Source organism: Pinus tabuliformis, chromosome J, assembly GCF_031772625.1.
Source record: "Pinus tabuliformis cultivar Carrire ecotype Pingquan chromosome J, CPIR1, whole genome shotgun sequence".
NCBI classification, from domain to species: Eukaryota; Viridiplantae; Streptophyta; class Pinopsida; order Pinales; family Pinaceae; genus Pinus; species Pinus tabuliformis.
In genome coordinates this window covers 831,131,880-831,147,911 of record NC_142295.1, presented here as the reverse complement: position 1 = coordinate 831,147,911, position 16,032 = coordinate 831,131,880, and the positions used below count along the sequence as shown (strand labels likewise).

General features: G+C 38.4%; 1 protein-coding gene across 2 annotated transcripts in view; it reads right to left on the bottom strand.

The window, feature by feature from the left end:
- Positions 1–16,032, bottom strand: part of LOC149229280 (uncharacterized) — a 350,336-nt gene that overhangs the window by 309,622 nt on the left and 24,682 nt on the right. Inside the window, exons 2-3 of one of the 2 annotated variants that reach the window (XM_089375807.1) lie at positions 15,752–15,889; positions 14,946–15,061 (exon numbers count right to left, since the gene is read on the bottom strand). In XM_089375807.1, the coding sequence (XP_089231933.1) occupies positions 14,946–15,061; positions 15,752–15,889 (254 nt within the window). The remainder of the gene's footprint in view (positions 1–14,945; positions 15,062–15,751; positions 15,890–16,032) is intronic. The other variant, XM_089375808.1, reaches the window with a different exon arrangement.

Genomic DNA, 16,032 nt, shown 5'->3' with positions numbered 1-16,032 from the left:
CAAACAGCTCAGTAGTATCACCAAAGCATTTTACCTGGCCCGTACCATTTGATCTCTTTGTGCATTTGCAGGTTTGTGGAGCTGAATGAAGTGCACACGGTTTCCTTTTGACGGCGGACAAGCAGCCACTGCGTGGGAGAGCTTCACACAGGCTTTGCAGATCGATTCGAGTAGTAGAGATCGAAAATTCAAAACCGTTCTGAGGATGCTGATGATCGATATCGGCTTTTTACCTAGCGTTTGCTGGCGTCTGCTTGCTGCCTGACGTGTGACCAGATTTTTCGACCACAGAGATGCTCGTTTTTTTAGTGGAAATCGAAAGTTTGATGGGGATGACCCTTGAAACCGTCAGCGTGAATGAAGATTGGCTGGCTTGCGAATTTTGATGAGGAAAATCCAACACGCGTTGATGTACTCTGGTAACCTGATCACGCTGGCTGCGTTATTTATAACCGAAACGTTCAACCAGATCCACGCACAGTAATCTGATAACATGCAGACATTTCAACCGGCAATGCATACGCTCACGCTTTTAGAACTCCAGATTTCTGCGTGTGGATAGAACGGAGCTGACGCTGAGATTTGTATTAAGGTTCCTCCAACAGCGATTTTATAAAACGCATCAATATTCCTCTTTCCTCATTAGCCAGATAATAATAGATCAGCACAATATGAAATGCCCTAAGGCATCTGAAAACCCGAGCTGAGTAAAGAAGGACTGCTGGTGAAATAAGGTGCGGGTGAGAGCCTTAGAAATTTTTCATAATCCTACAAACCTGAAAGGACAAGATCACCCAAAGAAAATATATGCCTAAAACCCAAAAAAAAAAAACTGAAAACCCTAGATCAGAAAAATTGAAACTCTAAGACAGCTAATAAATTTACAGATTTGGCCCCTTAACAGCCAGATTCGGCAATAAGCACGGAAATATTTTAAAGAAAACAGAAATTTTAGGTCGTCACTGTGAAGAACTTCAGAAAATCTCTCATGCAAACTTAGAAAAATAAACCGAATGATAAACCCAGGATCAAATCCAACTGGGCTCAGCAAAAAGTGCTTGCGGGAGTTGGCTGGTTCAGCCGAGAACTTCCCCGAACGCCCACAAAATTTCCTTCAATGATGTTTTCTGCACAGCTCAAAACAACTGTCAATAAAGAGAGCAGAAATGCTGTTAGATCTCAGGAAGTAATGGAGATACCTGCCATTACTTCAGAAACCCTAACAGCACCCAAACCCCAGCAAGTGAACAAGATACCTGTGCTCACAATACTCTACAAAAAAGCTATTATTAACGGCCGAAAATAACATATGCAGAAAATGAAACAATCTCACAGCATTTTAAGAGAGTAACACCAGCAAGATATGGACCCCAAAGTCTTCCTTTATTAACCAGAAACAGATTTACAAGAGAGCTTCTTCAGTATCTGACTCACAGATCGAATGATCTGAAATGACCACCAAGACCCTATATAAAGGAAATGATCCCAACGGCTAGTTCGAATGATCCATGTAGAAATGATCTCGACCGTTGATGAGGATCAAGACATCTCTTGATCTCATCCGTCGATTTATTCACTTAAAATATTAAAAAAAAAAAAAAATTTTATTATTTTTTATTTATTTCATTTTTTAAATTTTTAAATTTTTTAATTTTTTATTATTTATTATTTTATTTTATTTTTAATTTTCTTATTTTTTATTTTATTTTATTATTTTTTTTAAATGGATCATCGAACTAACCCTTTGGAAACATCACCTAGGACCTAGGACTTAGGACTCACGAGGGGATTTAAAACATTTTCAACCCTCAAGACACATTTCATGATGACTTTTTACAATTTACATCTCAAGGGGACAAACCCACTTAATACAGACCCTCACAAAACACCCAGTTCTGCGACACAACTATAATCTAGCAGATCAACACACTAGGATTCTCCTAAAGTTCTAATGACAAAATCCATCCCGGCTTTGGGGTCAGGTTTGAAGGAAAACTTTGCCGATCCATGGATCGGTGAGACCAAAAACCTTTCGGGACGTAGATTACCACTAGAAAGTTAGGTCCACCTAGGTAATACACATACACGACTCATGTCTGCTAAGATTATTTACAATTAATACATGCAGACTGGGTTTACAATTAGATTGATCAAGCTGCTGATGACTGTAGGCTGGCACGGACACGTCGTTCAGGTGCTATCTCTTTCTGCCAAGAAAAGAGGGTGTACCGCATGGGAAGTTGACCAGTAGTGGTCAACATCTGGCTCTACTTGGGGACACGTTGCTGCTCTGTAGGAATGTGAGAATCCAGAATTTGCATCCATGCAACACACAACAAAATATAAGTAGCGTCCGTCCAAAATCATCATATACATTAAGCACAGGAAAGATAAAAGCTCTTCATTTATTGACTATCTAAAGCAGAAATGAAAATGCGGAAAAACAAGGAGTAGGGTTAGAAATACGATACAAAAATGCCCCATGGCATCAGATGTGTTCAATATAGTGCATACTGAGCATTTGCCTGCTTTCAGGCAAATCTGTCGGCTGCTTGTCGGATGTGCCATGTCCAATTTTGCATCTGGTAGGACTTTTTCCTATCCGAAAATCAAGCTGCTCGCGGCCGTCTGATGCGTCAAATCTTCTTCTTATTTTCTTTCTCTTACGCTTTTTCTTTCTGGCAGGTTGAATTACTGATGACCCGGAACTTTCTGTTTCAAAGCTATCAGATGAAGTATGTAAGATATGCGTGCTATGTCTTTCTTTATCCTGCATCTGATCTTTATCATTCTTAAATCTATCCGGATCACCTTCAATTAACCATCTTTCAATCGAATCAATAACCTCCTCATAATAAGATGGAGCTTGTTGCAGCAAATGAGAAGACTCCTGATCTGTTGATGTTACCTGGTTTCTTTCATCTTCCAATTGCTGAAACCTTTGAACCTGTATTCTAATGGCATCCATCTGTCTAGAGTGTTCAACCTTTATATCACCGATTTGTCTGGCATGATGTTCTTCCATGTCTTTTATCATTTTATTGTTCTTTTCCTTTATGTCCATCAAGTAATGCTGCATGAAATTTATTTCTTCTTTATGATTTGCTTGCATGTCAGCCAACTGATTATTATGATTGAACGTCATGATAGTCATTTCCTCTTCCATAGTTAGTAACTTGTTTTGCATAGAGTCAATTTCCCTATCATGATCAGCTTTCATGGTCACCATATTTTCCTCTAAGACTGACATCTTGCTATGCATGTTTCCAATTTCTGTTTCATATTTAGTTTTCATGGCCTCAATTTCTTTAGCATGCTGATTTTGCGTGACCTCAATCTCCCTATTACGTCTTTCCAGGTGGGTGCATAAAGTTTTCACATCATTGACATAATTAGTTTGATTGCTTTCCATATTTCTTACCATCATCATTAGATCTTGTAAAATTTGCTTTTGCTCTTCCCTTTCATTGTCATTTGTCCCTGATTTTTCACTATCATGAACTTGATCTGCAATATTTCCGGTGGATGACACATTCTGACATGATGAATCGTCTTGGGATCTTTCAGCTGGACCGCTTATCAAATTACTTTCATTCTGTTGCACAATTTTAGAGGCAGAAGGCAAGTTGTTTGGACTATCATATCTATCTTTAAAAGCATTGAGAATGTCTTGTAAAGAAGTGAAAAAATCATTAGGAAAATTATTAAACCAATTCAAGGCATCACCCTCTAAAGAATGGACAAATAGACGCATCTTGAAATCTTCATGATTATATTGAGGAAATCTTCAATATAAGATCATTACACAAGTAAACATGTTTAAATGTTGTTTAACAGTGACCGAATCACCACCCGAGAACTTAAATAATTTACCAACGGCCTCTTTCGGAAGATCATGGAGATTATCAGTAAAATGACATGGTTTAAATGAATAATCCATGATGAACAATAAGGGATCAACTGGATGATAGAAAAAGATTTCTGCTCAAGAAAATTAAGAGATGAAAGAAGTGGAGTCGCCACTTGAACAATGAGTCTGATTCTAAGATCCAGAAGCAATCAACAAACAGATATGCGGGAGGCTTCTTGTCTGGGAAAAATAAGAAGTGGAGTCGCCACCCAAACAAGAAACACACCGAAGATATGCTGATGATATGGCGAAAAATAAGGCAATAAAAGATCAAAATGATAACCTTAAAGGTCGAATCTGCCAGCTCAAATGAGAGATGAGAACGATGAGAAGATGAATGATTGATGAAACTCCAGGAACAGAAAAACTCTATCCCCGGCAACGGCGCCAAAAAATGTTGGCATTGCCGGGCCAGATGAAGAGATAAGAAATGAGAAAAATGATTTGTCGTTTGAAACACCGAGAAAAAGTATCCCCGGCAACGGCGCCAAAAAATGTTGGCGTTGCCGGCTCAAACGAATGATAGACAGATGAACGATGAATGATGAAAAGATGATGAAACGCCGAGGACAGAAAAACTCTATCCCCGGCAACGGCGCCAAAAAATGTTGTCGCGCGGATGGCACGACAACGCTCAGACCGGGGGCTGTCACTCTGATCCCCGATCTCTCCGTTTAAGCCTGTCTCCCGCGGCTAAGGGGGGTAGACCCTGTTAGGTTATGGAGGCCAACTGTCGACCAGTTGGTTGGGAGACACGAGATACGATGTAAAAGCACTTGATGGATTTGATTAATTGAGCAGACCAGTGCCTTAAGAGATTATGGTTAAGATGATCACTTGTTGGATGATATAGAGAAATAAACCGTGAACAACAATCATTTGTCATCAAAAGGTATCAGCTAAATCGCGATGACCAGAACGATATCCAGCAACTAAAAATTTAGAAAGATGAATGCTTTAAACCACCACGAATCATAAACCATTAACCAAATATCAATTTCGCATCTCGACTAGAAAATTTTAGATCTCAGCATGAAAGATGATAAATCCCGAAAACGACTGCATCTGACGAAGAAAATTTTACAAATTTATTTATTTTTTTATTTTTTTTTTTATTTTTATTTTTTTTTTTTATAAAAATAAAATAAAATGAGAACTTAACTAAAAAAATTAAAACTAAATCTAAAATCTAAAAAAAAAAAATTATAAATGAATCTTTTTATTTTTTATTTTTCATAACAAAATCTAAAAAAAAGATGGAACAAAAATAAAACTAAAACTTAAGAAATTTAAACTATTTAACTAAAAAATCAATTCCTAAATTAGAAACTAATCTAAAGTCTATTCAAAATAAACTAAGTCTAAAGTTCTAAACAAAACCTCTTTCCCTTTTTTTTTTCTTTTTTTTTTAAATAAATTTAAAGCTAAAATTTAAGCTAAACCTAAAGATTTAAACTATCAAAAATTAAAACTTTAGTCCTAAACAAAAACCCTTTTTTTTTATTTTTTTTTATTTTTTATATATTATAGAAAATGGAAAAAAATCTAAATAAAATTTGAACTAAGCTAAAATAGAAATTTTATTCCTAAAATTAAAACATAACCATTAAAATAAAAAATAAAAACTAAATTCTAACTAAAAGGAAGAACTATAAAAAAAAAAAAAAACTACGAAATGATTATGGAATTTAAATTAAATCTAAAGATTAAATAAACCTAAATCTAAAAAATTAATAAATCTAAACTATGCAAATCGTAAAAAACTAAAACCTAAACAAGGAAGAAACCAGAATGTGACGAGACCAAAATTTAAAATGCATTCACGCTGGAGATAGGAAACGATTTATGCAGACGGAGAAGAGGTTTACTTACAAACAGCTCAGTAGTATCACCAAAGCATTTTACCTGGCCCGTACCATTTGATCTCTTTGTGCATTTGCAGGTGTGTGGAGCTGAATGAAGTGCGCACGGTTTCCTTTTGACGGCGGACAAGCAGCCACTGCGTGGGAGAGCTTCACACAGGCTTTGCAGATCGATTCGAGTAGTAGAGATCGAAAATTCAAAACCGTTCTGAGGATGCTGATGATCGATATCGGCTTTTTACCTAGCGTTTGCTGACGTCTGCTTGCTACCTGACGTGTGACCAGATTTTTCGACCACAGAGATGCTCGTTTTTTTAGTGGAAATCGAAAGTTTGATGGGGATGACCCTTGAAACCGTCAGCGTGAATGAAGATTGGCTGGCTTGCGAATTTTGATGAGGAAAATCCAACACGCGTTGATGTACTCTGGTAACCTGATCACGCTGGCTGCGTTATTTATAACCGAAATGTTCAACCAGATTCACGCACAGTAATCTGATAACATGCAGACATTTCAACCGGCAATGCATACGCTCACGCTTTTAGAACTCCAGATTTCTGCGTGTGGATAGAACGGAGCTGACACTGAGATTTGTATTAAGGTTCCTCCAACAGCGATTTTATAAAACGCATCAATATTCCTCTTTCCTCATTAGCCAGATAATAATAGATCAGCACAATATGAAATGCCCTAAGGCATCTGAAAACCCGAGCTGAGTAAAGAAGGACTGCTGGTGAAATAAGGTGCGGGTGAGAGCCTTAGAAATTTTTCATAATCCTACAAACCTGAAAGGACAAGATCACCCAAAGAAAATATATGCCTAAAACCCAAAAAAAAAAAACTGAAAACCCTAGATCAGAAAAATTGAAACTCTAAGACAGCTAATAAATTTACAGATTTGGCCCCTTAACAGCCAGATTCGGCAATAAGCACGGAAATATTTTAAAGAAAACAGAAATTTTAGGTCGTCACTGTGAAGAACTTCAGAAAATCTCTCATGCAAACTTAGAAAAATAAACCGAATGATAAACCCAGGATCAAATCCAACTGGGCTCAGCAAAAAGTGCTTGCGGGAGTTTGCTGGTTCAGCCGAGAACTTCCCCGAACGCCCACAAAATTTCCTTCAATGATGTTTTCTGCACAGCTCAAAACAACTGTCAATAAAGAGAGCAGAAATGCTGTTAGATCTCAGGAAGTAATGGAGATACCTGCCATTACTTCAGAAACCCTAACAGCACCCAAACCCCAGCAAGTGAACAAGATACCTGTGCTCAAAATACTCTACAAAAAAGCTATTATTAACGGCCGAAAATAACATATGCAGAAAATGAAACAATCTCACAGCATTTTAAGAGAGTAACACCAGCAAGATATGGACCCCAAAGTCTTCCTTTATTAACCAGAAACAGATTTACAAGAGAGCTTCTTCAGTATCTGACTCACAGATCGAATGATCTGAAATGACCACCAAGACCCTATATAAAGGAAATGATCCCAACGGCTAGTTCGAATGATCCATGTAGAAATGATCTCGACCGTTGATGAGGATCAAGACATCTCTTGATCTCATCCGTCGATTTATTCACTTAAAATATTAAAAAAAAAATAATTTTTTATTATTTTTTATTTATTTCATTTTTTAAATTTTTAAATTTTTTATTATTTTTATTATTTATTATTTTTATTTTAATTTTTATTTTCTTTTTTTATTTTATTTTATTATTTTTTTTAAATGGATCATCGAACTAACCCTTTGGAAACATCACCTAGGACCTAGGACTTAGGACTCACGAGGGGATTTAAAACATTTTCAACCCTCAAGACACATTTCATGATGACTTTTTACAATTTACATCTCAAGGGGACAAACCCACTTAATACAGACCCTCACAAAACACCCAGTTCTGCGACACAACTATAATCTAGCAGATCAACACACTAGGATTCTCCTAAAGTTCTAATGACAAAATCCATCCCGGCTTTGGGGTCAGGTTTGAAGGAAAACTCTGCCGATCCATGGATCGGTGAGACGAAAAACCTTCCGGGACGTAGATTACCACTAGAAAGTTAGGTCCACCTAGGCAATACACATACACGACTCATGTCTGCTAAGATTATTTACAATTAATACATGCAGACTGGGTTTACAATTAGATTGATCAAGCTGCTGATGACTGTAGGCTGGCACGGACACGTCGTTCAGGTGCTATCTCTTTCTGCCAAGAAAAGAGGGTGTACCGCATGGGAAGTTGACCAGTAGTGGTCAACAGGCGGCAAAAGCCATTTAGTGGAAAGTGGCCCCCACTAATGAAATACTATTAAAAAGGTGAATCTAGAAGTTAGAGGGAGGCTCAATGAAGAATTATAAAAGGAGGGTGGACTCATTGGCAAAACATCCTAATCCTATCATATCTTATTGTCATTGGAAAGAAACTCAAGCGAGTTTCAGATCAAGAGTTTCAAGTGAAACTGCTCACCCTAGCTTTGGTGGATCTCTTGCCACTCTAGCTAGCATTCCTCCTCCTTCAGCAGACAATATTGCCACCCTAGTTGGATCTTTCCCTAGTGGGTATTTTCTGAAGATCTAATCAAGTTGTTGCGGGGAATTCTTCATCTCTTCTTGAGATTGTAGGAGAACGTGGATTGTATCATTTCAAGAGGAGTTCGAAGTTCATTTTAAGAGGGCTGAGCCTTAGTTCTCAAGTCAAGGGTCTCAAGCTAAGAATTTCCTTTCAAATTTCTACCAATAGATAAGAGGCCGAATTGTTTGTTCACCCAGGTTCCAAGAGGCCGAGTTATATCAGAAGCAGTGATTAATTTTATGATGCCCTCGCTCAGGCCAATACATCAGGGGTAAATCTCAGGGTTTGTGCTTCAAGAGTGGAATAATCTCAAGCCAAATAAGTCGTCCTGTAGCTGGGTAAAATCAGAGAAATTAAGGGGCTGAATTACCTTGAGTTTTCCAGAAGTTGGTGCCAAAAAGAGAGTCAAGTTGCTCGCTAGAACAGTGTTGCGGGGGAGCGCCCCCCCCCCTCGAACCCGCTCCCGAATCGCGCTCCGAGCGGGAGCGGTTCGGGAGCACGCTCCCAAAATCGCTCCCGGACGGGAGCGATTTTCGGGAGCGCGCTCCCTTAAAAAAATTTGCGCTCCCTGGTCTGTTAGGGAGCGACACAGGGAGCGATCGCTCCGGTGCTCCCGGAGCGATTTTTAATGTCCGGGAGAGATCAGGGAGCGATCTTTTAATGCCCGGGAGCGATCGCGATCGCTCCCTGATCGCTCCCGGACATTAAAAATCGCTCCGGGAGCGATTCGAGCCGGGCCGGGAGCGGTTCGGCGGAAAAAAAATCTGCCAGACCCGAAAAAAAAAATATATATATATATATATATATATAGAAAAAAAAATTAGTTTTATAAGCCCAATGGGCCAAAAAAAATTCATTATAACTTCATTGAGCTTGAGTTTGGAGCTGGAGCAAGAGCAAAGGAGTGAAGAGCAAGTGCTGAGGAGCGAGGAGCAAGTGCCAAGGAGCGAGGAGCAAGCCTGCAGAGGTAAGTAACTTAGTAATTTAGTTAGTTTAGCTGGTTAGGTAGTTAATTTAGTTAATTTAATTTAGTTGTTTGAGATTAAAGATCATGTATTTAAATTAAATTAATAAATTAAATTAATTAATCCCAATAATTTAAATTAATTTGCAGATTCAAGAATCAAAACCCTACAAACATCAAACACCATGGACCTGGCTATATTTATTGGCATTTTCCTCTTCCTGGTCCCTTTTATGGTTATTATGGTGCTGGAGAGTAGGAAACGAAGGGGGCCCCAAACTGAAGAGGGGGATGAAGAAGCCGGAGAAAGTCAAATGGGTGAAAACCCCAGTGAGGAGGAGCTGGAGGAGGGTGAACATAACCCTCAAAAAACTAAACAAGAGCAAACTCCATTGTGGAAATATGTTCACAGGGCTGAAACAGGGAGAGGGGGTGGAACCACTAAATTTCATTGCCCCCATTGCAACACTGATTACACAGGTTCATACACCCGTGCTAGAAGACACCTCTGTGAGAAAAGGCCATGGGATGGAGAGAAACAAATAGGAATCAAAACTTGTACAGCGGTGTCAACAGCAGATAGAGCCAAATACATAAGGGAAGAGGAGGAAGCCCAATACAGAACAAAAAAATCAAGGGGTTTCTTTGAACCAAGCTCATAATCACAAAGAACTCCTTCAGCATCCTCCCAAGGTAGTGGATATGGACATGGAGGCACAGGGTCATCATCTTTAAGGCGTAGAACCATATCAGATTTCCTTGATGAGGGGTGTAGGAATGATGTGGATTCAAAAGTTTACAGGTTTCTCTATGCATGTGGGATACCATTCAATGTTCTACGCTCACCTTATTGGCACGAAATGGTTTCTGCCATAAATGATGCCCCTAAAGGATACAAGAGCCCTAGGTATGACAAGGCAAGAACCGTTGGCCTTGATCATGAAAAAGCAAAAATATCACATTCTTTGAATAAAATGACAAGTTCTTGGACTGACAATGGGGTGTCCATTGTATCTGATGGATGGACAAATGTAAAAGGCAAGCCATTGATAAGTGTTCTTGCTGTGTCTGTTAGTGGTCCCATCTTTCTAGCTGCACATGATTACTTAGACAAGTTCAAGACCGCCATCAACATTGCAGAAGCATTACTTGAAACAATTGAGCGTATTGGCCCATACAATGTCATCCAAGTCATCACTGATAATGCTCCTAATTGTAAGGCAGCGGGAGCAATTATTGAGGATAAATACCCGAACATATTTTGGTCTGGATGTTTGGTTCACACATTGAACCTTCTGTTGCATGATATTGTCAAAAACAAAAATGAACAATACCAATGGATTGGTAATTTGTACAAGAAAGGAAAACAAATGATAAAATTTATTACAAATCATAGCAATACCCATGGCCTTTTCCGCAGTCACTCGAGATTGGAGTTGCTGAAGATTGCGAGGACTAGATTTGGTAGCTATTACCTCACCTTCAGGCGCCTTTTGAAGGTAAGAGAGGCATTAGCTAGCATGGTATCAAGTCCACATTGGCAGGTGTTAAAGGAAAGGGCTACAAATGTAGCTGACATGGCAGGTTTTGAAATGGTGGAGGAGGCCGCTCTTGATGGGCAGTTTTGGACAAGTGTGAGGCAGGTATTGGATTTCACCAAGCCAATTTATCACATGATTCGGTTTGCAGATACAGACAAACCAGTGATTGGCGAGGTGTATGAGCAAATGGATACCATGTTGGGGGAAATAAAAGACATTGTTCATAATAGAGATCCCAACTTGTACAAACTGATTCATGATTGTGTGTGTCAACGGTGGAATAGGCTTAACCTTCCACTACATTGCTTGGCGTATATCCTTACGCCAAAATACTACTCTACATCTTGGTTGGGCCAACCTGCAGCAGGGGGTGGGGTTAGGACCAAACCCCATTTAGATCAAGAGGTAACTAAAGGATATTTGGAAGCATTAGAAAAGTTGGTACCTGACAGGGAGGAAGGTGCAGCTGTGCGCCTTGAAATAGGCAGATACTTCAGTGGCACTGGTTTGTATGGTAACTTCCATGCAATGGATGACAAAGATAAATTTGATTCTCTCACATAGTGGGAAACATATGGCGGCCACGGACTTTTGCCAAAATTGGCAAAAAAAGTTCTTTCACAGGTTGTAAATTCTTCTTCTGCAGAGAGGTGTTGGAGCACCTACAGTTATATACATAATGTGAAAAGAAACAGACTCAATGAAAACCGAGCAGAAAGCTTGGTTTATGTGCACTACAACTTGAGGTTGTTGAGTCATTACTGTGATCGGGCTAATGAGGATCCCACATATAAAATTTGGGACAATCACCCAGAGGATGACAATTTGGAGGATGGCACTGTACATATTGAAGAACTAGAAGAGGAACTTGTAAGGGATGAAAATGATGCAGCAGCCATGCCACCTCCACCTCCACCTCCACCATCCAGTAGCAGTGCTCGAGGTCCGAGTCTTGTTCCTTTGTTGTCGCCACCTCCATCTACACCCTCGCGTGGAGGTTCTAGTTCTGGTCGTCGGTCTGTGCGGGAGACTCCTAGAAGACCCCACGACCTGCTTATACTCCTGGAGACTCTCGTGGCAAGGGCCACATGTAGATTTACAGTTTACTTGTCTTTTTTAGTTTCTATTAGACTTTAGTTTTCATAACTGTTGAGTTTTGAGTCCTTGACTCTTGACTCTTGACTCTTTCATATCATTATGATATTTTTTGTAAACATTATATCACTGTGACAATGAAAATTTGAAGTTTGAAGTTGGGCCTTGGCAATTATAACTCATTGGTAATGATTGTGAATTATGAATATGATGCTTTGTGAAAGACTAAAGTTGTTTCATTTCATCTCATTATTCATGTTTCATTTTATAAATTTTTAACATTTCATATCATGTTAACAGTTAGAAGTTAGGACTTAGAAATATCTTCGATATTACTTCTTGTAATGGTTAAACTTAGCTTACAAGTACAACTTTGGTGATCAATGATGATAAATGTCATTGAATTTTCAATTCTGAAAGCTTGAAGTTGAAACTTTAATATTGAATTTGATGAATCATGATTTATAAGACTCAATATGTTGCAGTTGTAATATGTATTTTACTAACTTGTGGACATGGTTGATGACGATTATAATTTCTAGATGATTGATGTGATATGGTTCAATGATCAATCTATGTTTTTTTATGTTTTTTATGTCTAATTCATCATTCTACATGTTTTTGTTGACATATATGTATCAAAAATTAAAAAATATAAAAAATATATATATTTTTAAAAAATCGCTCCCGGATTCGCTCCCAAACCGGGAGCTTCTGAAAATGGTTGCTCCCGCTCCCGCTCCCAAGTAACATGGCGCTAGAATAAACGTGGGTCAGTTCCATTATTTGCCTGTGATTATTTGCTGAAGCAAGGGTCGAATCACTTCCTCTAGGGTCTGTGTACATCTTCTCAATGGCTGTACGAACCTCCACTGTCATCACTTGCTGAAGTAATATCTGCACAGAGGTTTATGGGCTCTTGAAGCCACGAGTTCATCATATCTGAGTTCATCATTGCTAGATACGAGTTGCTGTACCTGTGCATCATCCGCTGGGTTAAACGTTACTTCAGAAATGTAGTGTTGATTCTGGGTAGTATCTGCTAAAGGTGCCACGAATTTCCTTATTAATTGCTGGACGTGTTACTGTGGTTATTTGGGCACTCCTTATTTACTTCTGTGATCTGGAGGCTGCATATTCTGAGTATTGTATGGGCTGATATGCTGGGGTTTATTTGCTGATATATCATTCCAGGTTCTCCTGAAACTGTGCCTGTAATTCTTGCCATAACTTGATCTTAAGTCTGAATATAAATGTGCCATGAGTGTCTTTATCATGGGAAAATTCATTGCAACGCTGCTATGTGTAACCAGAGAATAATTAGATAATTTCTGAGTTCCTTACTAGTTCATTGTTGTAATTTTGAAGTCTGTCCATATATCCTTAGTCTTGCATTTGGTATGTGTGGAGAAATATAAGAGACAAACACTTAAATGCAGAGACATACCAACTGTCTGATGAAATCAAACACTTGAATACCCAACTAAACTCAGAAATTGTAAGAGAAAATACCAAGCTATTATAGGAGGTATATTAGAGGTTAGGTATGATTCCCGCAAATTTTACTCCATTCCTCATCAGTGCCATCAACTTGGTCTAATGCTTAATGTATGAAGGGTGTCTTTTGATGTTGAGAGTCATTGGGTCTGCAGATGTGTAGTGTTTGGTCACTAAGGGTGCCCTTCAAGCTCTGAGCATTTGCCTGGTTCATGATCTATCAAGCCCTTCCTTCCATGGCCAACCTAGCTATGATTGGCTTCTCAGATGGGCTTTCCCTTCCTATCTCAGTGTGGAAACAGTGAAGCATTTATTCTAGGATTGTCCTTTGGCCAGGTCATGTTAGGAGCATGTTCAGAATGATCTATCAGCGATCTTCAAGGTCATCTTTATTGGCATGTAGTATTGTTGGGTGACTCCATATCTGTCCTTTGTTCTTCTCTTGGGGTATTTTGGCACTGCTTGAGAAAAGAGCTACATATACAGCTGCTGGCAAAAGGGTTTTTGTTGATCAAGGATGCCAAGTTGTTAGACTCTAGTACTTTTTCAGATTTTATTGTTGATCTTGTTGCTTTAAGGAAGAGGATACAAGTACCATTGTATATATCCTTCCACTATTTGTTTTCTCTGGATGTAAATATCTTTTGTAAATACATGAAATATTTTTCACCCAAAACGAAAATGTCCAATTACTGTGTATCTTCTGCAGACAAAGTGCAGCTAGATCACTACATATAATGTACGCAATTAAGGTCATGTGATCATGTTTTTTGGGGTCAATGCATCCATTCTTTGTCTACTCAAACAATTGTAGAATTGCCGGTTCATTCTTTAGCTGTTCACATATAAATGAGAGGTAGTTCCCAAAAGAGACAGCCAACAGCATTGCAAGCACTGAGCAGTCAAATGAATTATGTTACATTTCAAAAGATCTAGGCATCACTATTTTACGTATATGTATTTTGAGGGTGATTGTGCTTATGAAGAAATTTATATAGTTTCCAGAAACCCCAGGCCTCAAGTTAAATATGATTATATATCTTCTATAAAAGGAAAGGGAATGAAGCTTCTATCTTCAGCACAGTGTTGAAACACCTTTGGAACATTGAACAAACAAGTTATTTTGGACCAACAAGTAGTTTCCTTTGGTAGTTTGTTTGCTATTCCCTCTACCTTGACATTTATCTTCTAGTGGGACAGCATTCTGTTTTCCACAAAATAAATCCACAGGCAATTAATTCCAAGGCATTTTTACACATTGCAAATATATTCTAATTTCTAATAACTGAGCACACTGACCAAACTAGTAATCCATTCATGTGAAATCAGTAAATATTGCATGCTGTGATCAATTTCCAGATAAATTTTAGCATTGCTCAAAACAAAGATACATAAAACCTAGGACTTCATAGGAACATGAAATTAGTAGTGGTTCCAACTTCACATTACTTGTTGCCACTACTATAGAAACACACTCTGCACTATGACATGTACCTTGCATAGAGCTGAACAACAGAACAACCCACATGGTCTGCCCACTGCCGATCTGAGGGTGTCTGCCCAAGGCTTTGTGTAAGTTCTTCCTTTTTCTTTTCCAAGTACAAAAGATCCTAGTAATCATATCAACATGCAAATTTAAGATTTCATGTATCCTAAATAACAAGTATACAAATAAAGAAACCATAATCATCTAATTTCCCAGATTCTTTCCTATCTTACCACAATCATAGTTGTGAAGGAAATAAATGTATATAAAGGCTTCCAATTGAAAGAAAAAAGCTTAAGAAAAGCCACCAAATCGTTATTTATTAAATGTGGTCAATGCCAGAAATATGATCTTCAACAAATCGTGCAAATTCGTAGCTTGAAATGGGACTCAGTGTGCCTGACTTTCATTTGTGTTCACTTCCTGAAGTCAATTCCTTCACCTTTATTTACTTCTCAGAGCTAATATAAATAAAATTCATCAGACTAAATAAAGAAATCCCAGAAATTTGTGGCTTTTAAGCACCATCCCTTAATGACAAATTCACGAATTGTAGCCCAAAATAAATAAACAACATCACTTAGTATCTCCTCAGCATCATAGCTTATTCACTGTTTGTGAGAGAATGAGATGAATCATTATAAGAGAAACTGGAATGACAACAAAAGAGGGGAAGCCCTCTAGTTTGTAAAACATGGGTGCGATATTCTGACTACCAATTTGGGTATTCTTATCCACCATATGCAATATAGTATTGTTTATGCTGACTGTAAAGAAGCATCAAAAAGGGAGGGCTCAGTCATCAGAAAGCTACCTGAATATCTTGAAACAATAATTCTTCTTCCTCTTTAGAAAGAGGGCCCCGAGCACCTCTCAGAGCATGCCAGGATGATATACCGGTTTGTGATGAATAATATTTTGGTTCTCCATGTAAATATTCTTTTCCTGGTGCCTAGTTTCTCACAGAATTCAAAATGTGAGAATTGGGCCAACTCGAAAATAACATTGCAACACAGAACAAATACAGCCAACAGTTTGAAATATGCCAAGCTTAAAACAGCTTTAAAGATTGATGATAAATAAATTGCCTGTTGA